The sequence below is a fragment of the Fukomys damarensis genome, unplaced genomic scaffold (assembly GCF_012274545.1).
Source record: "Fukomys damarensis isolate Sample0158 unplaced genomic scaffold, DMR_v1.0_HiC HiC_scaffold_30, whole genome shotgun sequence".
Classification (NCBI taxonomy): Eukaryota; Metazoa; Chordata; class Mammalia; order Rodentia; family Bathyergidae; genus Fukomys; species Fukomys damarensis.
The window spans coordinates 57,696,259-57,722,018 of NW_022900942.1; the positions used below are offsets into that span (position 1 = coordinate 57,696,259).

At 43.8% G+C, this 25,760-nt stretch overlaps 2 protein-coding genes across 12 annotated transcripts in view; one reads left to right on the forward strand and one right to left on the reverse strand.

Moving 5' to 3' along the window:
* Positions 1-13,117, forward strand: part of Osbpl1a (oxysterol binding protein like 1A) — a 179,880-nt gene extending 166,763 nt beyond the window's left edge. For all 4 annotated transcript variants that reach the window (XM_010643791.1, XM_033757581.1, XM_010643816.2 and 1 more), the window contains 7 exons: positions 2,616-2,723; positions 3,452-3,541; positions 3,764-3,890; positions 6,793-6,909; positions 7,557-7,680; positions 8,577-8,667; positions 12,235-13,117. In XM_010643791.1, the coding sequence (XP_010642093.1) occupies positions 2,616-2,723; positions 3,452-3,541; positions 3,764-3,890; positions 6,793-6,909; positions 7,557-7,680; positions 8,577-8,667; positions 12,235-12,337 (760 nt within the window). In that variant the 3' untranslated portion in view covers positions 12,338-13,117. The remainder of the gene's footprint in view (positions 1-2,615; positions 2,724-3,451; positions 3,542-3,763; positions 3,891-6,792; positions 6,910-7,556; positions 7,681-8,576; positions 8,668-12,234) is intronic.
* Positions 13,118-13,572: 455 nt separating this feature from the next.
* Cabyr (calcium binding tyrosine phosphorylation regulated) overlaps positions 13,573-25,760 on the reverse strand; it is a 22,511-nt gene continuing 10,323 nt past the window's right edge. For 2 of the 8 annotated variants that reach the window (XM_010643740.3, XM_010643778.3), the window contains 3 exons: positions 17,494-17,841; positions 14,098-14,704; positions 13,573-13,650 (listed from right to left, as the gene is read on the reverse strand). In XM_010643740.3, coding sequence (XP_010642042.1) covers positions 14,103-14,704; positions 17,494-17,841 — 950 coding nt within the window. In that variant the 3' untranslated portion in view covers positions 13,573-13,650; positions 14,098-14,102. Of the gene's footprint in view, positions 13,651-14,097; positions 14,705-16,600; positions 17,842-18,558; positions 18,640-25,215; positions 25,499-25,760 lie in introns of those variants that run through there. The other 6 variants (XM_033757583.1, XM_033757585.1, XM_010643767.3 and 3 more) reach the window with 5 other exon arrangements.

Here is a 25,760-nt window from a genome sequence, read left to right on the forward strand (position 1 = left end):
AAGTTGGAGACTTGAAAGCAACAGCATTCACCACGTGTTAAGTGTTTACCTCTGCATTAAAGGACCTCAGAACTCTGATCAGAACCACTTTTAATCTGAATATTGTAAAAACTTTATCTTGGGCTGGGGATTAGCTCACTGGTGGAGGCACTTACCTAGCGTGCACGAAGCCCTGGGTTCGAGCTCCAGCACAGAAAAAAAAAAAGTTGGACCAGGGATGTAGCTCAGTGGCACCAAACTTGCCTCGCAAGCATAAGGTCCTAGTTCGATCCTCAGTACTGGAATAAAAAAGAAAGTATCTTGATGTTTGAGCCTTGTGTCTGGACCTGCTAAGCGTTAATCACTAACTCTGTGGAAGTTCCTATGATGCTAACTGTCTGAACATCATGGCACCAGTATTTTACTCAAAATGAATTCACCTTGAGAAGCAGACTGTTGCATACATTAGGAGTTCTTTTTAGCCAGATTAGCTTTACATTCAAAGGCAGTTCCCACTAAGACAGTAAGCACACCATCCTCTTTCTTCCACTGATCCTGGTGGAAACACTAGACAGAGACAGAAAGCCGCAGTCCGAGGACTGGACAGAGAATTAAAGGCAGGCAGACCGGAGAGAGAAATCAAGTCTGAAGACCAAGTCAGCAGTGAGATGCCTGCTTTCCTCTTTTCCTCCCATTTCTCTGGCTTAGAGTTAGAACAGGAAGTCACAGAACCAGAAGCGGAACAGACAGCAACTCCCCCTTTCTGATCAGAGGCTGTGGGAAGGTGCAGAGAGTGAGCAGGAGAAATCCTGTTTTCTCTCCGCCCTGCCCCGAAGCAGGTGCTACATACAACCTGTATCTCCTGTCCTGCAGCAGTGGCGGCAGCCACACAAGTCCCTAAAACTCAGCAAAGTTCTTTTTCCTTGGCTGCAGGAACTGATAATGAGAATCCTAGGGCAGTCATTCTCTGGTGTTTGCCTACTTTGAAAATAGTTGAATTTGATGATTGATGAAATTTAATGTAAAAGTTTTGTGCCAGGCAAAACACCTTGCTCAGTATTCGTCATCTTGGGTCCTCATTGCACCTCCTGGAACCAGTTAGTGATGAGTACCAGGGTTCTGTGGTACAGCTTTCACCTGTTTGCCCCAGAGCGAGACCTGGTGATGGGAAGTGTAGCCAGGACTGAGGCTCACACCCCAGCTTGCCAGTCAGGCAGAGGAGAGGGCCCTCGTGGGCTGATCACGGAGGGGAGGGAACTCAGCACCCAGAATAAAACCCTGTTGACACAAAAACAAGTGTGCAGATGTTTAGGTAGCATTATTCATCATCACCAGAAATGAAAGACAACCCAGATTCACTTCATCGGGTGACCGGTTAAACTGTGATCCACTCACACAGTGGAGTGCTGCTCAGTGATGCAAAAGAACAGATTCTTGTTACACATAGAAGAAAACAAATTTCAGAGGCATCATCCAAATTAAGCTAACCTGGAAAGGTTAATACCGTGTTGTCCCATTTCCTTCACATCCTGGAAAAGGCAAAACATTGTAATGTTGCAAAACAGATGAGGCTTAGGGATGTTTAAGGTGTAGCATGAATTAAGAATCCAGAGATGAGTGAGGAAGGTTTGATTGCCTGGCAAAGCACTGGCAGATCTCTGGCGGGTGATGGAGTTGTTCTGGATTCTCATTGTGTTGGTGACTACACAGGTGTATACACTCATGAAACTCCGAACAGGACACCCGCAGAAATGGGGTGTCTAAAATTAAACTTCTTGGCGCACGCTCTAATCCCAGAACTCAGGAGGCTGAGGCAGGAGGATCACTGTGAGTTCGAGACCAGCCTGGGCTACATAGTGAGTTCCAGTTCAGTCTCAACTATATAGTGAGACCCTGTCTCAAAAAAAAGCCCCCCCCCCAAAAAAAAAACCAAAAGAAAAAAAAATTAAACTTCTAATTTAATTTTACTTTTAGTATGTTACTTTCAAATGCTTAAAATAATTATATATAGGTTGAATATCCCTTACTTGAAATGCTTGAGATCAGAAGCATTTCAGATTTTGAAGTTTCTTGGATTTGAGAATATATAGTTAATGGACCTTATCAGTTAAACATCTCTCGTCTAAGGTCTGAAATTTGAAATGCCTCAAAATCGGAATCTCTTTGAGCATGATGTTAGTCCTTTTCAGATTTCCAGGTTAGGGATACTGAAGTTTATTTGGAGTTTAGTGGAAATACAGAATTATTTTTCAAGCTTTTGTTTCCTTTTAAAACAATAAGGCTGGTATACTGGCATGTACCTGTAGCCCCAGCTGCTTGGGGGACCTAGGCAGGAGCATCACCTGAGCCCAGGAGTTTTGACACCAGCCTGGGCAACTTAGCAACACTGCATTTGAAACAAAGCATAAGCAGGGCTGGGGGTTTAGGTCAGTGGTTCCTCCACCTGCCTTGCAAGCGCAAGGACCCAACTTAAATCCTTGGTACCAAAAAAAAAATGCATGATTTAGAAAAAGATGCCTGTTTTAGAGTTCAGTTCCCTGAGCCTGATTGGTTAGTGTGAAGCATTTGAAGCAAATACACTTTTCAAACAAAGTAACTCCTGGGTTGTGTGTGTGTCTTTTTTTTTTTTTTAATAGACACAATGAAGCATATACATGGACAAATCCTACCTGCTGTGTGCACAATATCATTGTGGGTAAACTCTGGATTGAGCAGTATGGCAATGTGGAAATCACAAACCACAAGTAAGGCACTTTTGGGTGTTTTATCGCTGTATCAGTTTTCATTAAACCTTTAGTAGAGTACCATGAAAATGTAAGAATCAGGCACTAGGTTGGATGTGGTGATGCAGGCCTGCAGTCCCAGCTGCTTAGCAGGCTGAGGCAGGAGGGTTGGGAACTTGAAGCCAGCAGACGCAACTTAGTAACACTCTCATAATAAAACAAGATATTGGGCAGTCTGACTGCTGAGTACTTAAACATTTAAGTAAATGTACTTATTCATTTAAGGAATAGTATTCACTGAAGCCTCTAATGAAGGAAGGTGGAGTCAATCCTGAACTACCATTCATTTAAGGAATAGTATTCACTGAAGCCTCTAATGAAGGAAGGTGGAGTCAATCCTGAACTTCCCCAGGCTCTGTGAATCATAGTTCCAATCTAAGCTCATTTCCCAGGTATTATTTACGTTTGTTAATTGACAGAGGGCATAGGGTGACATTTTACCTATTCAATAGGTCCCGGAGCATGAAAGCCGTTAGGTTGGAATCCTACCTTGGGAATTTAGGCAAGTTGCTCATTAATTCTCAACCTCACACACTTTTCTTTATGGTAGCATTGATTGACGAGGAGGTACCCATTTGGACCTTGAAGGTACAGATAATCAGTAAACAGCAGCTGCCCAGAAAGGCTACTATCATTTCTCTGCTGCTTCTATGGCATCGAATGGTGATTTGAACTTATTTCCTCCACAGGACTGGGGACAAATGTGTGTTGAATTTTAAGCCATGTGGCCTTTTTGGTAAGGAATTGCACAAAGTTGAAGGCTACATTCAAGATAAAAGGTAAAGTTTCCATTTTAAATGTTAGAGTTGATGTTGTTCCCAAGATGTCATTATGAAGACCTGCTGCCACAAACTAGGAAACTAGTATTCTAACAGAGTGCTACAAGGAATTCCATAGTTCTACAAGGAAATGTCTGTTTCTTAAGTATTTGACTCACAAAAATCTTGGTACTGTATTTGATTACAGTAGATTGTTGACTAAACATTAGCTTCTCTTGACAGCAAAAAGAAGCTCTGTGCACTCTACGGGAAGTGGACCGAATGTCTGTACAGTGTTGACCCTGCCACTTTTGAGGCCTACAAAAAAAATGATAAGAAAAACACTGAAGAGAAGAAGAACAGCAAACAGGTGAGCATCCTGTAAGGTGGAGTCAAGGAATAGCTGCCTTGTTACATCTGTACTAACTTTTAGGAGCTGGCCTAAAACCGAGGCACTGACTGACACTGATTTCTTAGTGTTGGTAATGCGTGTGTGTAATGGTTCTTGCATTTTTAAAGTGAGCAAATACCTGCCTTAGTTGCAAATGTTGGACACGATCCTGCGCAGGAAGTCACTGTGTGCCACATCTATGATAGGGTGGCAAGTCTCTGTGGGGCTTTACTGTAACACATAGCCCTGGAAAGTTGCGGTTCAGCTTAGTGATTTGAGGAGATAAAGTATCCTCTAAGATGAAGCCTTACTTGGTGCCGCTGTCTTGTTGGCTATTTCCCTAGCACTGAACCACTGCTGTTGGGACCAGGCACCAGTGGAGCCATTGCTAGGCTGCTCTCTTTGTGGGACAGTCAGCATCCTGCAGGACTCCTCATTTCTTCCGGCAGGCGCTTCCTCCCTGCAGATCCCTGTCTCTTCCCTGCAAGCAGAGCTGCTGAGAGCTAACCAGAGGGTGTAGCTGCCCAGGCAGGAGTTGCTTGTTTGAGGCCCCACTCCTCTCCAGTAACTAGGGAAAGGGTCAGAGCATGAGCTCTGGGTTAGAGTCTGGTCCCCCTGTTTCTGAGTAGACCTGGCTTGGGCCAGATTCTCATCTCTCAGCCTCAGGGCCTTCATTATAAAAGAGGGATCAGAACGGGACCCACTTGTTTGTCAATAGGCAAAGGGCTCAGATGAGTCTCTACCTAGAGCAAGACTGACGGAGTCTTTTGTGCTCTGGGACATCCTTCACTGGCATTTCGTTAAAAATGCAATCTCCTGGGCCTCACTTCAGACTCCAGATCGTGGGCTCTGGGATTCATCCCTGTTGCTTATTAAATTTTACAAGTCTTCATTTTTCTCAAAAGTGAAAGTTACATTTGTGACTTTCTTTGTAAATTGAACTGTATTCTCGAGGCAGAGCATTCTGTTCTGTTAAGTGACTGGAATTGGTATCCAATAGCTTCGCCCTTTTTCTTTCTTTCTGTTGCCTTTAGCTGTGAGTGCATAGTTCTGCTTTCCTCCTTACAGCCCTGTCTCTGCCTCCTTTTGCCCGATTCAGTGAGGTGTGCAGCTGATTTTCTGCAACCATCAGGAAACACTTACAGCTAGAGAAGAAAGGTCCCAGGCCCCTGGGAAATGTCCCAGCACCTTCTGTGACTGCAGCTCCTGCCAAGAGAAGTTAGGCTGCCAAAAACAGCCTCACCATCACACTGGTCATCCAGCCCTCTCTTACGGACCTCAGAGGATGTTTGCAGAGCCCCAGGAAATACTCTATATCCCCCAAGGGTCTGGGCAGGCTTTGCAGAAAAGTGGGCTTCACCTCAAACATTCTTCCTTGTCTGCCCCCGCTCTTTCCTGTGTGCATCTATGAGGCCCCTGAACTTCCCCATGGGTGTGGGAAGCTGAAGAGCAGAGATGTCACCTCCTTGTGGATGGTGAAGCCTGAAACAGACTGAAGTTTCAACCAGTTCCTTGTTTGATGCATTACCTGTGATGTTGGGAATGTTGTTAGCCCCTCAAAGCCGTGAGCCCTCTATGTATACAGACAGCAGGGGTGCTAGCAGCTTCCCCGTAGGCCAGGGACCCAGAGTCAGAGTAGACTGAGCACCCAGCAGAGCCCGGCCTGTGGGGTGGGCAGGAGACAGGAACCTCAATGTTCTGACAGCTGTCTAGATCCTCTCTTTCCCAGGTGCATCCCTGATCCTTCCTGGTGTTCTGTCACCAATGGTTTTAGCTCACGGTCATCAGGGTGCAGCTTTCTGTAGTTCTCAGAATGTCTCGGGCTCTGCCTCACTGGTGCACAGGCTCCATGGAAGTCAGGCCTTTCCTGATCACCTCTGGCATCCTGGCACACTTGGAACTTACTTAGTAGATACTCAGTTGTTTTGTCTTTAAAAACCAGAAGCTTCTAAAACAAACTATAATACAGAAAGAACTTGATGATGATGATGATGATACCTTAAATGCAAGTGACACTAACCAATAAAACATATAAAGTCCCAGAGGCTCACGACACTTGCCCAGGCCTTCTGTACATACAGGAAGTTCAGGGTGTAGGGAGGACATGACAGTTAATCATCTTGTCCAGCGCACCAACGGCCTGCAGATCTGTCTCTTGCTTCAGCAGTGGACATGATAAGAGACTCCCGCTCTTCAGTCTCCTCTCCAGTTGCAGCCGTCAGGACCTCGTTCAGGAACCACTGACACCGTGTTTTGTGGATTGCCAACCTACCATGACCCTCCCCCACGTGTCCAGTGGAGGCCGTCACTCCTGGTTGGTTCGCATCTGCAGGCCTCCTGCACTGCCTCTGCGTTCTGTTGTGACTGTGGAGCTATGGCTCTAGATGGTGTGGGCCACTTCTTCCAAACATTGCCAGAAGTGCAGGGGCATCAGCATCTCTGAAGGTGCAGAACCAGTATATCGGCTGTGCCCTCTTCCAGAATGAGGAGCAGCTTCCTCAAAACCCTTGGAAGACAGACTCTGGTCCGAACCAAATCCTCTGCGATTGTCACCTTCTGGGCTCTGCCAGCACGGACCCGGTCTCCGTGACTTCCTGGAGAGCAGTGCCCTCTGAGGGGCCTTCTGTGTCTCCTGGTAGTAGGGCTTCTGCCTGAGCTTCTCGCTCAGTCGTCAAGCAGCCCTCTCCCAAGCCTCAGACCAAAGGAAAATAGTGCTTTGCAGGAAAAAAGGGCTTAGTGTTTCTTCTCTCATATAGTTAACTTTCTCCAGGGTGCAATAATCAGGTTATTTTGTAGTGTGTAAGTGTACATGTAAGTGTGTTTTACAGTGTGTAAAGCATGTTTTCAAAGCTTTTACTCAAGTGCCGTCCACCTGTCATAGGTGAGCACCTCGGAGGAGTCAGATGAGATGCCCATGCCGGACTCCGAGAGCGTGTTCGTCATCCCTGGCAGCGCCCTCCTGTGGCGAATAGCCCCGCGGCCTCCAAACTCTGCCCAGGTGAGGCGGCCTCTCAGCACAGCAGCCACCCTCTTCACCTCCAGCCGAGATGATACCCTTCGCCGAGCAGCACTGAGTGGCAGACAGGTTGTCACCACTTGTCATCAGTTGTCCCCTGCTGGCCTCCTGGACTGCTTTCCCTCCCTGCCCAGAGGCCCCACACATCAGTGACCCCATCCATTCTGGTGTCAAGCTGGAGGATGTGCTGGGTGCTTCTGTAGTAGTCCTTTGGGGATAAAACAACCCTGGTTAACATGTTCACACCAGGGCCACACATGCACGGCCACCCAAGGGACTGTCGTCTGCCACTGATGGGACAGTCATGCACGTACCACTTGCTGGTGGTCAAGGCGGTAGGAGTGTGCTAACCAGCAGATGCGATCTCCACACCCTACAGGGATTTAGTGGAGAAAAGCGACTGTTGATTTTGCTTGTAGTTGTACTTCGTAACAGAGGGCGTGTATTCTATAAGGCCTGCATCATGATGGCTTGGACATGAATACCAGATGTGGGTCAGATTTGGATGGAACCATTCAGACATAGGGACCTGAGAAGGCTGACAGCCAGGTCGAGGGTCACTGTTACGTCACACAGCCTCTTTTGGGGCCCTTTGGGCCGTGATAATTTGACTGCCTCACTTCTTTCAGATGTATAACTTCACTAGCTTTGCCATGGTTCTGAATGAAGTGGACAAGGAAATGGAGAGTGTGATCCCCAAGACCGACTGCAGGCTGCGGCCTGACATCCGAGCCATGGAGAATGGAGAGATAGGTGAGCAGTGGCCCGTGCCACTCCGTGGTTCTTTGGGGCCGGTGGCCCCTCTCATTCCCCGCGACTGTTCGTGTCATTGGTACTAGCTTTTTTCAGTCTCTCATTTTAAAATTGAAATTGAGTAACTTTCTTCTCAAATCTGGCAATCAGGGTAGACTTCAGGAACTGATTCGTTGCTTCAGTGTTACTTCCCTGGTAACTTCATGTACCACCTGTGGCCACAGGCATTTCTCACGTGTTGGTGGGAAATGGAGCATCTTTATGAACTTTATCTTCTGACTCCTATATATTTCACAATTCACATTCACCTCTGAGCTTCAAAGAAAAGTGTGGCTTCCCTTGGATAATTACAACATTTTGAATCGTAAAGTGTAGTTTCTTCAGTGGCTCTTCAGAGAGGAGCCATTTTCTCCCAGGAGATGTGTGGCAGTGTCTAGAGACTGTGGTGGTTACAACTCAGGAAAGTGGCCTCTGGAGGCCAGGGCTGCCGCCCAGTGTCCCGTCACCAGTAAGAGGCAGTGAGACGGAACAGCAGCAGCACTTCAGAAGGGGATGTGAACTTGGGAATGGAGTCTGAGGGACTTCTGGAGGTCTAAGAATTTAGAAAATTTTACATTTATTCCACTTTCCACCCAGGTTTTCACTGAAGCAGCTCAACTTAATGTTTCTGGCCTTAAAAATAAGTTGGTTCTTTGTGGTGAAGGCAGAGGTTGCTAAAGCCATAAGCTGTCAAAAGGGACAGTGGCATCTCGGAGGCCAGCTCCACCCCTGATGGCACGCAGGAGTCTGATGTGATGTCTGACTGTGGGCCCTGTCTTCCAGCAGAAGGACAGATGCTGACCCCCGTGGGTGCTGGCTGTCTGTACTTACCGTGTTTATTGATGTTCTTACTCTAGATCAAGCTAGCGAAGAAAAAAAGCGGCTTGAGGAGAAACAAAGAGCGGCCCGCAAAAACAGGTCCAAGTCAGAAGAGGATTGGAAGACGAGGTGCGTGCTGTTTTCAGAGTGGCTCCGCCCTCGGGCCGGCGGCTGTGTGTGGATGAGGATGAGGCAGGGAGGGATGTGAGACGCCGGGAACCACACAGCCCCAGAGCAAAGCTCTTCCCGGTGACCGGAAAGTAGTAAAGGCAGAAGAATTGTATGTGTGGCAAACAAGAGTGACTGTTGGAAACTCTATCCCTTCTGATTGAAGAGGGAATGTAAAATCCAGAATTATGGATTTGGGCATGAAAATACATTCAGAACCATTTGCTCATCGTATATGTGAGCAAATTATAGGAAATTTGCTTAATAGCATATGCTGTTGATATTTAGACAGTGGCTATGTTTTTAAATACAAGAGATTTGCTATGTGGTGGAAGTAGGATTAGTATAAAAACTTCTTGGATTCCATTTAGGGGTCAAAAGTGGGAAAAATAAGATTGCTGACTTGAAAGTTTTTTTCTAATCAGCAATTAGTCACTCTTACTGATAGAATCATTTGTAAATAGGAATAGCATAAAAAAGTTTCTACATTTTTTATCACATAATAGAAGCCAGTGTCCCATAATTTAGGTACAAAATAAATTTAAAGGCAGTATGGGCATAACTTTGCAAACATTTAGTAGTCCTTTTGACTCTAAAAGAGTAGTTATTAGACTAGAAATGACCTTGCATGTCTAATCCAGTGGCTTTCTATTAGCATGTGAATCTCTTGCAGATGAACTCTCAAGTCTGCAGCTGCCACAGCCCTTGCACACAGGGCTGCTGTGTCTGCCAGGGGGTGGGGGGCAGACCGTTCCCCACTTCTTCCACTCACGCATCCCCGAGGTGCGGGAGCCCAGAATACAATGTAGAAACTGCTGCTCTAGCAAGCCCTTTGTGCCCAAGGAAGGCAACGATGTGGATTCAGTTCCCTTTCAGGAGCCTCGGTCAGGGCTGGTCAACTTGTAAGCAGCAGACTTTCCAGTCACAGCCATGTTACTTTACTATGATTCCTTTTTAAAAGATCTGATACCTTTATTTATTTAGGTATCAGGGATCGAATTCAGGACCTTGTGCTTGCAAGACAGGCAGCGGAAACACTGAGCTAAATCCCCGGCCTCATTTTATTATTCTTTTTAGTCTCTGCTTTAGAAAACCACACTTTTGTGGGGTCCAAATATTTCTAATGATTACCTCCTTTATTTTGCAGCCATGTTTTCAGTTATGTATAAGCAGAAGTCCACTAAGAAATGTACTGCTGGATAAAAGCAGAGACCTTTGCACAATTGAGTAGAGGCCTGACAATAAAAAGCAGAGCTGTGTTTGTGATCTCCCAGCTCCATGTGTCTGTGGACTGAGCACTCTAAAATGATCCTGCTAACCTTTTGTCAGATGGGATGGGGCGTTGAGCTCCTCTCCAGTGCACTGTGTTTGTACATTCACCAGCTTTGTTCTCAGACAGAGGGTGCAGTTTGGAATACTTTGTGAGTAGGTAAAGGTGGGCATTTTGGTCAAGGTTCATTTTCTACTTGATAGAGCTAAGTCACCCTCCTAATGAAGCCCAGAAATTTCCCTAAGGTGGTCCAGGCTGTCCTTGCTAACAGCCGCCATCCCCATCCTACTCCCTTCACACCCTTGGAGAGTTCCAGTGCAGTTTCCAGGCTCTGAGCCCTGTTGGGTATGTAGCTGCCTGCGACCCTGAGCTGTGTCCTTAGAGACCTTAGCACGTGAGGCCTGAGGAGGAGGCAGGAGACATGGGCTTGGTAGAGAGGGCATGGGAAGGCAGAGAAACGGGGTGATGTCTTCTCGGTGTGAGCATGGTTCAAAGTAGTATTTTTAGAAATAATATTTTACTAAATAGATCCCAGCACTTTGTAGACAGAAACAATGAACATAAGGTAGTAATCTTCCTCCTTATTCCTATTGCATTTTCTAAATCGTTTAATATTTGAGAAAGACAAATAAACTGGATTGTTCTTAGGGAAAAGGCCACTGTGTCATAGCACCAGGCTTTCCAGACACGCAGGTGCTCAGAATAAGAAGGGGCACCCCTGCAGCCGCCCATCACTTGGGGTGCACCTGTCAGTGCAGCACTGTCCCTGAACTGTCCCCAAGAACAGATGACCCTCAAGGTAGGCTTGCAGACAGTCTTTGGAGAGCTTTGTCTCCGAGCTGACAGTGTGGACAAGAGCGTTCTCTGCTATTAAACTACTCTATAAACTGTCTTGGAAACGCTGGGACTGGATTCATATTTTGGATTGCCTTGGTTCTGATTTGCCTGACTGCTGAAGCTACCAAAGTGTTACGATTATTTAGCCTCTTGAAACTTAAACTCGTATAACTTGTCATATTAGACAATTCCAATTTTGGTTGCTTCCTTAGGCACTCTACTAATATATCCAAAATCTGAATGACCCATATACTGATCATTTAAATTACACTTCTAATTAGAAAAAGTCCCAGAAGGTAATGAATAATTTACATAATATTCTCAAAATCTTGGTTGAGTGGACATTCACTATATGAGCCTCCAAAGAATCAACCAAATACAAAGCCACCTCCTTTCTTCCTCAGTGTCTTTATTCTTGCCATAATGATAACAGTAACATTAGACAGAGGTTGATAAAACAAACCTAACCTCTTGTTAAATATTTTTAGAAGCAATTTATTTGGACAAAATTGCAAAGATACAGAAAACTCCTTATTACAAATGTTATTCTGAAAACATTTAGGAAATGTGACCTGAATTTAACTGTAAACCATTTTTCCCCCCTTTGGTACCGAGGATCGAACTCAGTTCCTTGTGCTTGTGAGGAAGGTGGTGGAACCACTGAGCTAAATCCCCAGCCCAACTGTAAATCTTTTGAAGAAGTGATTTTGCATTTGTTACCTTATAGAAAGTTGCTTCTGAGGAAAATGGGTCTCCCATTTTTTAGTGGGCAATAAAAGGCAGCTTTGTAGAATTAGGACTGGTTAAGATATTAATGTTAGAAGTAACCAAACAATGTATATTAGAATTGAAATAAGAGACCCAGGAAAATTTGGACTAGATTTCTGTAAATTACATTCAGTATAGCTACTTTAAAAATCGTGGTCCTTAACATCAAACCTAAGTTTGCTCTCCATTCCTAGCTTGGGCAAGTAGCAGTCACACGACTGCTCTTTCATTCAGCTCCTTGGCTGCACTCAGCTGAGTTTGGAAGGCACATGCCCCAAAGTAGGCTCCTTACAAATTGCCATGGGTATGATGTGCGTTTCTGAATCCTAACTCCTGACTGCTGAAAAGAAGCCTTCTAGTGGAAGATGAGTGGAGCTGGAGGACAAACTGGATAGAAACATTGTTTCTGACCACCCTATTAAAAGTCCTGCTTCTATTCAGTATTCTGCACTGCTGCTGCTGTGAATCATAAACCCTTTGCAGGAATCTTTACCTACTTTGGAACATTGCTCTACACAATACGTTCCGTAAGGAGAAAACATACCTCTTCCTCGACTCTTTGGCAAGTGCTCACTCACAGCACGCAGTGAAGCAGCAGATACCCTGTGATCTGGAACTGTGTCACTAGTAAATCTTGTCCTTTCTTTACACAGGTGGTTCCATCAGGGCCCCAACCCCCACAATGGAGCACAGGACTGGATTTACTCTGGCAGCTACTGGGACAGAAACTACTTTAATTTGCCTGACATTTATTAAAATGCAGTTGAGTCCGGATGTTTGGCTGATCTACAAATAAGTCTTAAACCTATGTTTTTAAATTTTTTCCTTGGTTTCTACTCATCTTTTAGAAGAAAAAAAAATCTGCTCATAACTTGCATTTCATCCAACAAGGTAGGGCATATGGTGACATTGGGTGGTGAAAGTCTTATGAAAAATGTGTAATAATTTTCCTGTTCATACTTATTTGGAATATTTATAGGGGTAAAAACTGCTGGAGATGATTTTTCTGGTTGCTAAATGTAACTCTAGCTTTACAGGATTATATAATCCCAGATCAAGTTATTTTGACTATTTTTATGCTGTCATGCTTGAATGTTTTAGATGTAACTTTGACATGTTTAGAATTCTCCTATACAATGTGCTGAAACAGGCTGTCATTTTGTAAAGTAAATTAATAAGATGGCTTTTAATCATATTAATCATCTCAATTTTATCCCTTCCCTATCCCAAGAGAAAAAGAAAAAGCCTGAATATTCTGAATAGGGATTCCCAATTTGAAAATTCTAAAGAATTAAACTGGGAAAGGTATTTCATTTACATATGTTAGTGCTCCTTACTTTTAGTTTTCTGTAATCATTGTCATTAAAATGTTTGAACTGCAAATATGTATAAAATCTAGCAATTCACAGATGCCCTAGAAATAGGTTTTAATCACTATCACATAATGACGAACCTTTTTAAAGGAGTCAACTTCCAGTGGCAGCTGCCACCCAAGCGTTTACACTGTACTCATGTATGTATTGTAAGTATCAACTGTGTAAAGTTTGTAAGGTACCTGTGTACTTAAAATATGTATGGAGACCTACTGTACAGTAGCTTTGCCCCTTTAATTGGGGTCCATTAATCTTATAGTATTTATCCCCCCAAACCCCAGACTGAAATACTGCTCCAAGGGGCCATAGGTAGCTGCCAGTAAATTAACTGCTGTCTTAAAGTGTTATCATGAAATAATCTACCTGATGCTAAATAAAGGCTTTAGAATGTTCCAGAAACATGATCTTTTTAAAAATTTCAAATGTCGCCACTTTAGTAGTCTCTGGGTAAGAGAGTTTTGCAGGGGGCCTTTGTTTTCACTCTGAATGCCAGATGCAGGTTTCAGGTTTCAATTTAGGAATTCCTGGCTGGATTAACTTGTACCTGTATCTGCTCATCACAAGTGGGAAAAAGATTTGTGTTGAGTAAAATAAGCTAAGCCCACACACAAGGTTTAATGCTTGCAGGAAGTTTATTGATAGATTATGCTTGGTGGCTGACTCCACCTTGAATGATGACTGTGTCATTTTCAGCATCTGTTAGGAATAACGTAAATTTCAGAAATGGAAGGTTCTTAGTTACCTGTGCTTTTACACCAAAGCATCCTAGCAGTTCATGCCCAGATAGCTACATGGATAGAAAAGGCCAGCAGTATGCATAGGTTCCATGTTCTGCTAACCCTATTGTCATCATTAAGTACTGAAAAATTCCAGGGTCTCCCCAGTGTATCTACTGAGAGTGCCAAGAGTGCCGTGTACTAATCCTTGTAACATCAACTCTTACCTTGCTCTCCGGGTGCTCCCCTTAACCATGCCATCTACATTATCTTGTCCTTTTAAAAATACATCTCTTAGAATCTACCACATATTCAAAAGATGACAGGGTTGCTTGCTTCACATATTATTTGATGGGTTGTCTCCAACTGCCTACTGGTCACTAATAAATGCCCAACTCACTGTATTATGGTAGGAAAATTTACCTACCAGATTTAAGGTTCTGCTCTGCGAACATGGGCACTGGTCACAGTAATCTCTCCAGCAATACTGTAACTTCCAAAAGGAGTATGTTTGTCCCCAGATCCTGAACCTTTTTTAGCTACATCTTCTACTGGGAAAGCAACAGAAAGAAAAACTGGGCTTTGTGGCCTGGGGCCATCGTGTCCACTTGTAGGAGGAATAGCATTCTGGGGACTCTGGGTGTGTTTCTGGAGTTTCTGGTCTGTAGCAACAGCAATGGGTACTTGTACGGTAGCATATCTCTTTATACCATCTGACTGTGAGACAACAGTGTGTCCAGGAAGAGGTTTCCAATCCTGTGTTTCCTGAACATTTGAGCCCACTAAAATAAAAGGTGGGGGACTGGTCTTCTTGCTGTCCTCCATTATCACGTAAGTAGGAGAAGTAATTTTTGGTGAATTCTGCAGAAACTGTGGATCCTTAGAATTAGATAAATAGAGGGTTGCTTGGGGGAAAGGCCCAGGTGCAGGTGGCGGTGATGGGCGGCTTTGTTGATTCATATCAGTTAGACAATAAAGAGTCCACATGTTGTTAGAATATGGTGGTGGTTGTCCTGCTTCGCTTGTTGCTATTGCTATAAAAAAAAAATTTGCAGGTATTAAAGGTTTGGTCTCTGTATCAGGCGCTATGCACAATAATCTTTGTGAAAAATATTTTTTACATATAAACAAACAGCTGTAGTAATGTGTGCCATAAAGCATGCTATAGAGAGAGCTAAGTAAATTATGTCTGGTAATGAGAAAGGCGAGTGATTCTGAACAGGAGGAAGAGGACAGTGCTCAGATAGTACATGGCAGGGGCATTAGTGTGTGGCTTAGAAGCAATCGCATTCTAAGTCACTGTTTGAGCCTCAGAGAGGAAATAGTCAGCACAACACTGGCTAATCAGCTGAGGGTTGGGCCAGCAAAAGAAGTGTTGATGCAGCCACCTAGTGATTTTTTTTTTTTTTTCTCTTTCTTTCCCAAAGAAGTCAGGCACTGGCTGTCGTCCTGATCACTCACTTCTGACCCTTCATAGGCACCGTTATCTCCCACCACAGATAACGTCTCATGATCTAGAACTTAGCACCCTCAGAATCTGCTTCCTTTTCAGCACAGCTTGAAATCATGGGTCCTACCTGGTAGTGAAAGGTTGGTTGTTCCCATGGGGGTTAAGAACAGCGAGGTCTAGATGTGCCATCCATCGATCTTCAAGGAATCTATAGTGTCACATGTGACCTGCCTACTGAAGGCAGGTAATATGGGACCTAGATGATGGAGGAATTTGGCCCACTGGGCCATCTATCCCTGGTACAGCCTTTTTTCTTCTCAGAAAAAGAATGCTATGCACATTAGGCAGCACCTGCTGTTTTCAACAGCCTTGAGTACTTCTGAGTTGATCTTTCCTTATCAGAAAATACATCCAACTCTTCAGTTTTTTTACATAGTATTTGAGAACTCAGTCCGAGTTTTCTTGACTGCTATGTCAAGGACAACTGTGTTTTACTTTAGAAACAATTAAGCACCTGAAGACAGTGATCTGGTCTGACATGTTGCTGAAGCCACAAGGATAATGCCAGCCCCACAGGCTGTGCTCCTGGCACTGCCCTCTGCCTTTCCAGCTGTCTGAATCCCTGATCCACTGCCAGACAGAATTTCTCTTCTAAACACCTGCTTTGGTAATACGCCTTGATCATTCTGGCTCGAGTCAGAATTGAGTTTCTGGAACAGGAATGGGGGGAGCAGCTCATGCATGTTCCTGTTTGTCCCTCAGATGTCCAGAGGGGGCAGAAGGGTGGGCAAACCCGAGGGCCATTATCAGATGAAGATCACATCGTGGTGTGTCACAGGAAAGAGAAGCAGCAGTTCAGACTGAGTAGAGTCATGGGAACTGCACCCACCGTGGCCCATGTGCTTGGCCATCCTAGGACTGCCCTCCCAGTGGGACAGAACTTCCTTCCCCTCTCCATGCAGCTATGACACTATTCCCTCAGCTGCAGGAAGCTCACAGGCAGGAGCTGCTGCTTGAGCCCACACCCCAGACCTGGCCACAGAGCTCTGCTGACTGGTACGAAAGCAGTCCAACACACCACCATTTCTTTCACATCTTTAAATGCCACCACCCAGGTAAGTGCAGTGTTATAGTTCGATTTTACATTCACAAGTGAGAAATGTCAAACCAACACCCCTAATTGCACCTTTGCAATAGGAGTATTCAGATCACATGAATATAGATTTCTACTGACAATAGGCTCTGGTGTTCATAATATACTATGTCTAAAAGCATAACACAAAAGTGTGGATGACCAGACTCTGGGAATATCACTTTAAAAATCACCCCTAGGAGTAAAATCTTAAATACAACAGAGCCTTTTAATAGGTCTGGCATTTTAAAAACAGACTTTGACCAACCTGCAGGGAGCCTACCTAGACAATGACTTGAGATACAGATGTCTTCTCAAATACAACGTGAAAATGTCTGAATTTCTTACCTGGCCTCACTAAACCTGTTCAGGTGCTGCTTCCCCTTCTGGTTCGATTTCTGGCTCAGTGAGGCCTTCTAGCACCGGAGGGAAGGGGCTACTAGATGATCTCGCAGCTGCACCTGTGTGCACTGCTGCAGCCGCCCCTGGGGGCAACGCTTCGCCCTCCGTCTCTCGGGGTGGCTCCTCCTGCCCGGGTTTGTCAAGGTCTACAGACACGATCTCCACTTCAAGGTGCAGAAACTTTTCGGGACCTGTTTCGATAAGGTCCTCTGCATCCAGGGGTTCTGCAGGTACCTCCGGCTGACCTTGCAAATGGGCGTCAGAGAGCAGTACTACAGCTTCTACCTCCACATGGACTAAGGGCTGGTAATTTGTAGTCTCCTCCACCTCTGCAAGCTTTACAGACTCTACAGACTTTTTGCACATGCCTGATGCCATCTCGTATACTACAAGTTTGGGACTACCTGGTGGTGACTGCTCCTTTTCAGGAACAGGGACGACTATGTGTCCTGGCATTTGCTCAACACAGACAACTCCTTCAGTGACAGGCGCATTATTATACATAGATGATATACGGAGGACTGATGTGACCTGCGTGTCAGCCTGCAAAGGGGCCTTAGGAGCTTGATCATAAACAGGAGGGTGTTGTTCGTTCTGCAAGGGGACTGAGGAAGCCGTGGATGGTTCAGCCTTATGGTCTTTAGGTTTAGGACCCACATCTACCTGCACAGATGCTTGGCTTACAACCTGCACCTCTCCGGGGCACCCTAGAGGGGCGGCCACCACTTCTTCAGCAACCTCTGAGCTCAGTACCTCCTCCTCGATAAAAACAGGCATACTGGTTGCCGTGTCCACCATTAACACATCAGATTCATGAGAATGAGTAGATGCAACATTACCTAGCATCTGAGCGGCAAACTGAGCCGGGTCGGCGGGGACATAAGTGAACTCTGCCGAGACGGGTGCTGGAGAGGGCGACGGGGGTGGGGTGGTAGCCTTGGGGGTGGCTGGTTTGGAAGGAGGACCTGGAACTGCTTCAGCCGTATCTTCAGGCTGCAGGTACTCGGCACGGTCTAACGGAAACTGGGTGGTTTTGTTGATGAATTGCAGTCCAGCAACACTGTCCTCCTCTGTGTCTGTGCATTTTTCCATCCGTGTAGGTTCTTGGAAGACCACAGATGTTCCTTTGGATTCTTTTATGCGTTCTAGTTTCTTCTCCAGTGTCGCTCCTTCTGACCATTTCTCTACTAAAAATCAGCCAAATGAGTTAATCAGTATATGTTCCTCAGAGTATTTTAAAGAAAGCAGTTACAGTTGGAACATTCAGATAGCAACGTGTACAAACTTCTGCTTTATTTTCCAACACCTGTGTTTTTGTGCAGATAATGAAACTTTCCAGGCTTTACCAACTAAGATCTCAGTTCATTTCTTCAGAGATAAGTGACCATAAACATCAAGGTGGAAAAACTACACTCCATACTACTCCATACTACTCCATACTACCCTAAGCTCGTCACCATCAAGAGAAAGACCATAACTTTATTTCTAAAAATGAGGAATTCTGTTCCTAGAAAAAAGGACACTAAAAACCTCCATGGAAAGTACCTATTAAAGCAAGAAGAAAAAAAAATGACCCAACTTGGTCAATAAATGAAATCTTCAGCTGGTATGGCAGCTTGGTAATGACAGATACTGTCATTCATAAAGGCATCCCTTAAAGTGTACAAAGTTCTCAATGAACTGGCAAGCTGGAGCACGGTGGGATTTTTTGCACTAGGAAGTATCATTTTCTGACCTAAAAATGGCAGCATCTGACCAGAATCACAGTGATCCAGACAGCAGGCAGAGAAAGTTGTGTGTGCAAGTTGTATGTGGACTCTGAATCCTCAGGCCTGAGGAGAGTCCCCATGGCTCAGAGGTCAAGAAGAGCTGGAGAACCACTATAAAATCATTCTGTTTCTTACCCACACACCTGGCCAGTCCACAAAGTTTTCACATCTGCTGAGGAGTGTCTTCTGGCGAAAGATTTCTCTAGTACCTGAAATCTGCAGGAAAGTAGAACTGGCTTTACAAGAATGTTTGGTTCAAGCCCAAACTTTGGTGCCACATTTCACAGGCTCAGCTGCTTCCCAAAGAACAGAGTCCTGCAAGTCTTATTCCACTTTGCCTGCTAGTTTCTGGTAAATTTCTGTTCAGTTAAGATGTCTCATTCTGGACTTAAATACCAATTGCTTGGGTATAGACAAAAGTCCCCAAAACCAGAAAAGCTATGTGTACTCTTAGCTACCCTGTTTAGAAAAATAACTTCATTTTTCTAACCATCTCTGTAGGACTTCCACTTTTTAACTGTTGATCCATATGATCTGACTGAATGTAAGGCTAAGGACAGACTCAAGATGGGACCTCATTTAAATTACGTTCACCAGGGGAGATAACATGGACACACAAATATTAGTTAAAAAAGCACAATTCTGAAATAGACTTGGAGATTGGGAGGAGCAAAACAGTCTTTTAAAAGTATAGGATTACCTTTGTGCTCACGATACAGAAAGCTACAATATTTTCATTATAAAAATAAGCTATAGTAGTCACAAAATCCTAACTTTTCTAGAGTCCATCAGAGCTGAGGTCATAAGGTAACCATAAGCAACTGATTTACCCAAAGAAACCAGCCCTAAAGGAGAGAAAGGACACAAGAACTATCTCCATTATGCCACAACCTGCAGAGACAAGGCTGCTGGGGGACAACAGGTCATCAAGTATCAGCTGACACCCTGATGAGTATACTGATGAGAGAGAATGTCAGTCAGTCCAAAACAGCCTGGGATTCACTCCCAAGCACTTCCCCACATGAGAGGGAGTTTGGTCCTACTCCAGGGGGCACATGGCACAGGCTGCTGCTATGTGGAAATGGGCAGTACACTAAGAAAGGTGGAGGCCACAAAGCCAGCCTCACCTGAGTGGGCCCAGAACTCTGTGGAGCCTCAAGCCCCACTTAGTAGCCAGCACTATTAAGAGGCAGCAGGCTGTGAGCAGCCAAGGGGCCTAGAGCAGAGGCGGGACATGAGGAACAGCTGGCAGAAGAGAAAGCTGACAGGCATCCTCTGGTCCCAGCTCCTGCTTGTGACCCCAGGAGGCTGCACAGCCCTCTGAGACACAAGCTGGAGGTCTCAGGGCAAAGATTAGGAAGCAAGAACAAAGCCCACGGCTGGCTGACTAGACTGATTTCCTCATGCCAACTCAAGGCATCTCTGATTCTACTCTCCCTTGTAACCGGGTTGGCAAACCTATGGCGCACGTGCTGCAGCATGCCATTTGTGTCACTGAAATCTCTAATCCTGTAGAAGTCCCCTATTAAATGACCGTTCTGGAAAAAGCAAATCATACATGGTTATGTTCATTTGCACTTTTCTCAGAGAACTTAGGACACTGCTTTCTCCCTGCAACTTCTCCACAGTGAAACAGGAGAGGACCTTGGCTGGGCTTTAATAGCTGCATCACCAAGTTAACTCTTCTGGGCTTCAACCTCCTCATCTATGATTCTCACCTCAGAGTTTTTGTGGAGACTAAATGAAATACTGTAATGTATCTGGAAAATCACATATGGATGAGAAATGTCAGCAACCAGTTAAAGAGATTTGGGAACGTTTTGAAAATATATAAGTTTAAAGTTATAAATTTCAAATATCTTTAATTCAACTTTGATCAAAACTGGTAATTTCCAAAACTCAATTATACTATAGTTTTTTTCTTCTATGTACAAATACATTTGTGTCATATAAACTTTAATATAAATGCTTTATCACTGGGCATGGTGGTGCACGCCTGTAATCCCAGCACTCGGGAGGCTGAGGCAGGAGGAGGATCACTGTGAGTTAGAGACCAACCTGGGCTACACAGTGAGTTCCAGAGCAGTCTGAACTACATAATGAGACCATCTCAAAAAACAAAACAAATATATATATATAGATAGGTAGATATACAGATATGCTATATAAAACAAAACAAAAAAATATATATATATATGCTTTATAATATAAAACAAAACAAATGCTTTATAATTTTTAAAAACTGAAGCTGGGTATGGTGGTACACCCCTGTAATCTCAGCATTCTACGAGGCTGAGGCAGGAGGATCCCCAATTTGAACCCAGCCTGGGCCACCTAGTGTGACCTGTCTCAGTGATAAATTTGAAAAAAAGGGCTTAGTGTGAAGGGCTGAAGTTCACTTCTTAGTACTGCCAAAGTAAGGGGGTGCTTTAAGCTTTTTTTCTAGTGTTTTTGAAACTGCAAGAACCATTTGCTTAGAATATAGTACATGATAGTGTGTTAGCAGATATATACATACCAGTTACCATCCATCCATTGGAAATATAAACTATACTGAATTATTGATACCTGTTTAAGGTAAAGACCTTTTCTTAAAAGTAAAATTTATTGAGTGCCTATAATGTGCATAGACTGTTAGACACACTGAAATTTAGGCACAAAACAGATCCCTGCCCTTAAGGTCCTTATGATCTAGTTGGGATAATACAGATTAAAAACAGTAGACAGACAAGTTACAAAATGATGCTCAGTTACCAGAGTCCTCATTAAAGAGCTGTGATTTACGTGCTCCAAAATGGCATCCAGTGCTAAAATCATTTAAAAAATGTATTTGGCCTTAGGACCCACACACTTCAAACTAAGTTCCACTGCAGATAATCACAAGGATGAAAACACTGAAACACTTAAGAGCACTGTGAATGATTTTTGTTACTTTGAATCTTTTGTTTTCTTTTATTAGACAGTAGCATGTCATCTTGTTCTAGATAACTCAGTAAATTTCCAATCCATTCAAGTGGATGGCTTTATGGCTAATGTGCTTCTCAGGGTTCAGTTCTGCTTGTCTTACTGGAAGGCTTCTGCTCGGCAGCTGTGGCCTGGTGCTCAGCACTTTCACTGTCAGCACTGAACAGCCTGCGTTGTTACCCCGAGAGTCATGCCACTCACTGATCAATATTCTCAATGTCAACGTATTCACAGTCTTCTGTATTCTGTAAAACTGTTGCTAAGTTAGAGGCTAAAATGGCTCCCTCATCAATGTTCATAACTGAATTTTCTCCATTGCCAAGGCAAAGTTTTCTCCATGCCTTGGTTATGGTACTTGCTTTTATCATGTTCCAAGCCCTGGACACCTCATAAATTGCATCCAACACTGTCAAGTTCTTTAAAACATTTTTGGGTCAATTCCTTCATCTATATACTTCTGGAGAAGTCCGGCTTGGTAGTTACCAGGATTAACTCCCTGGCTCACTGGTTGACTTAGACTTGTGTCATTTGCTGGCAAATACTTCACAATTCTTCCACCATCAGCTGAACTCAGCAGTTCTTCATTTGGATGTGCTGGGGGGAAATCTGAAAAAAGCACTGCTTTTTGTAGAAGACCCTTGGATCTCAAATGTTTCTGTACCTGTGGCACAAGATATTTATCAATCCACTGTCTGAAAACAAGACTGTTCTATCCACACACCTTTTTGACTGAAGTGACAGGAAGGTTGGAAAGGTCAGTTCCTTTGAATGCACCATTTTTTTTTGTTTTGCTTTCTTCACAAAGATTAAGTTTGTGTAAGCCTGTGGCATTTGCACAACACATTATAATGATTCTCTGTTTGACCTGTACTCTGAATTATTTCATTCAGTGTCAAGAACTAAGGTCCTCAATGGTAGACATTTCCAGAACAACCCAGTTTGATCAGCACCATAAATTAGCTCTGGTTGCAGATTCTCTCAACAAATTCCTGAAAGTTACCACAAAATTCACCGGCAGCAGTTTCATCTTTTAATTTTGCTCCTTTACCAGCAGCCTTTGAGATACCATGGTGCTATGTGAATCAAGCTAGCCAGCTATATGACATCTTAAAATCACCTTCCATCCCCAAAGCATCAGAAAAAAACTTGGCTTGCTTTGCATAAATAGTCCCGGACACTGGAACCCCATCTGTCTTCTGTGGGTTAAACAACTCTATCACCACGCTATCAAGTTCCTGTGGGGCATGCTAGGGTTGGTCAAGTTCCAAGTCAACTATGGGTTGACAACTTCCTAGATTTACGTTTGGATACTCCACTCATGGGATCTCAACTGTCTGGATACTTTATAATCCTTTCTTTGTTCTTTTTAATATCACAAACTGTAGACTCACCAATCCCATATACCATTGAAAGTTGTTTTGAAAGAGATGCCTTCAAGTTTTTTAATGTCAAGTTTGTCTTTAATTGTTAATACCACACACTTAGGTTTCCCCAACATTTTAAGTGCCTGATATTTCAAGTGATTACAACAAGATAATTAAACTTAGACTTGAATAGAGACTAGAAAATGGAATCTTAAGATCATTTGTCTGTGCCCTACGACTTGGTGTGACAGCCAATTTCCAGACAAGTCTAAAAGAATTTCTTCCCTTGGACTTTAAAACTTACATAGTTCCTACAATGAGGAATAGCTTCAATTAATACCACCTTTCTTCCTCACATAAAGTGTTTTTATAATGTGCAATCATATAAAAGGATAGAAACTGGACCAATGCTACACTACTAAGATCTCTGAAAGGGTCCTATTGCATACTCGAACCTGCCGTTGGTGCTGGGTAAGGCTCTGAGTATTTTGGGACATGTGCAGGAAGAGTTTAAGTCAAGGAAAGACTCGCAAACTTGACTGAGGACAATATGAGAAAACTTATTCCTTACATTGTTTTTCTGTCAGGCAGTGAACTGTAACATGCTGTCTCTTCTAAGCAAAGGCCTAGTACAAGTCGCACAGGAAAGTGCTTCAGAAAAGTCTAACATGCAAGCCGAGGCAAAGTGAGGTGCAAAGGAGGTGAAAGTGGACAGGCAGGCAACTACTTGAATGCAAAACAAACTTACACCTAGTGGATCTGACTACTGGAAAGGAGGAAGTTGGGCAAGTGGTGCTCTCATAATTAAAGAAAGCACCAAAAACTTCACTGGTGGAAATCAGACCCAGGTAGAGCCTATGGGTGAAGGCGCGGTGAAGAGGTTACAATAATCCTGGTGAAAGTGATCCTCCAGGGCCCAACAGAAGTAGTGCCTGTTGGGCCGCATGGGTACTTGGAGCCTCTGAAACCTCAAATGAAGAGGTCAGGTAGCCAGGGAGAAGCCACGCGAGCAAGGGCCTCCCTGTCCGGCGAGCTTCGGAGTACGGCTGCTTTTCCTCCCACGATGGAGCCCGGGTTCCATCCGGACGCCAGCGAACTGGGCTTCACTGGCACAGACCAACAGCCTGTGAGTGTCTGCTCGGCGGAAGGGATGCAGGTCCGCAGGCTGTGGGCACTGCTCTCCGCATGGCAGCACGGCGGCCAGACCGCACTGCCAGCAAATGGGGTCTCCTGAGGGACGCTGACTGGTGGCCAGTAAAGAACTTTTCTATAACGTTTTAAGGACAAATGAAGCATGCTAAGAATCAGACAGCATCATACCCCACATCCAGTGCGGATGCTGTTACTACATCAGCAGCAGAATGAACCCCGCTTCCAGAGACCATGTTTTCTTCAAGTCACTGAACTAACTGTTCCTTGCAGCTGAATCCTAAGTGATCTGGGGTGTAGATTAGAAGCAGTAAAGAAACACCACATTACCATGTCCGTCCGTCCCGTCCACGTGCCCACCCCCCATCAAACCCAGGAGCTTGTGCTTGTAATGGCGCCGAGCTACATTCCTGGCCCTAAGATTTTTGTAGTACTCATTACTCACCAGATACTTCTTGCATTAAGATTTAGGACAACAATACATTTTTTTTTCTTTTTTTGGTACCGGGGATGAACTCCGGTCCTTGCACTTGTGAGGCAGGCCACTGAACCACTGAGCTAAATCCCCGGACCAATCTTATTTTAAAAAACAAAATTTACAACTCATAAAAATCTGGCTGTGTTCCATATATCCACTTTTCTATGCAGTGTAAGGATAGCTACTTTGAGGAGGATGATGGTTATTTTGGATTTTCTATCAAAATCATGTCATCTATAAATAGTTTTTACATTGCATGCTTTTTGTTTGCCTTACTGCACTAAAATCTGTACTACAAACAGAAATGGTGATATAAATTTTTGTCCTGCTCCTAGTCCTAGGGGTGGGGGGCCTGAATATTTATTCACTGGTAACTGGGTGGGTTACTGTAAGTTTGTTGTGTACACACAGTACTAAGTGTAGGGACTTTCCTTATATTCAGATTGTTTATAAACTTCATTAAAAGTGTTTCTTGTTGAGCAGGTCTGATGGCAATGGATCCTCTGTTTTTACGGGACTTGATAATGTCTACACTTTCATTTTTATTGATTTGTTTTTTCGTTATTTTTTTTGGTACCGGGGATTGAACTCTGGTTCTCGTGCTTGCAAGGCAGGCCACCCAAACCGCTGAGCTAAATCCCCGGCTCTACACTTTCATTTTTAAAAGGAGATGTTCTCTGGGAATGTTTTTGTTCTACTTTGGCAGTTTTTTACGGTACTTTAAAGATGTCATTCTGTTGTCTTTTGGCCTCTACAGTTTCCATCAAGAAATAGCTATTTGTCTTATTGTTCCCCTGAAAGTAACGTGTGCTTTTATCGAGCTCTGCTTGATTTTACCTTTTTCAGTTGTGATTTTCCTCCAAGTGTGATTTTCTTTGTATTTATCCTGCTCTGTATTCACCAGATCTCTTCAGTATCTTTCAGACTTCTCAGCCATTATTCTTTCAAATACTTCTTTTCCACTTACTCTCGTTTCTTCCCTTACAACTCCGGTTATCCATGTTAGACCTTCCTTCTGGCAGTGTCCGATATGTGTCTTATATACTGTCTGCCATTCTTTTTCACTCTTTTAGTAGGTGGTTGTCTGTTGGCTTGGTGTTTTGTTTCCCAGTTCTGTCTTCTGCCAGTAAATACATCCAATAAGTTTTTAGTCTGTACTTGTGGAATAACCACTCGTTTATTAATTTTTAGAGTAATGGTATATTCTAACACCGTTGAGGTTCTCTATCTTTCATCTATTTTTCTAGCTTCTCAAGACATTAATCCTAGTTCTTTTCAGTCCTTATTTCATAATACCTGGATCTTCTCTGCATCTTCTTCTAGTAGTGTTTTGTGTTTATGATTAATTGCTTTTTTTTTTTTTTTTTTTTTTTTTTTTTTTT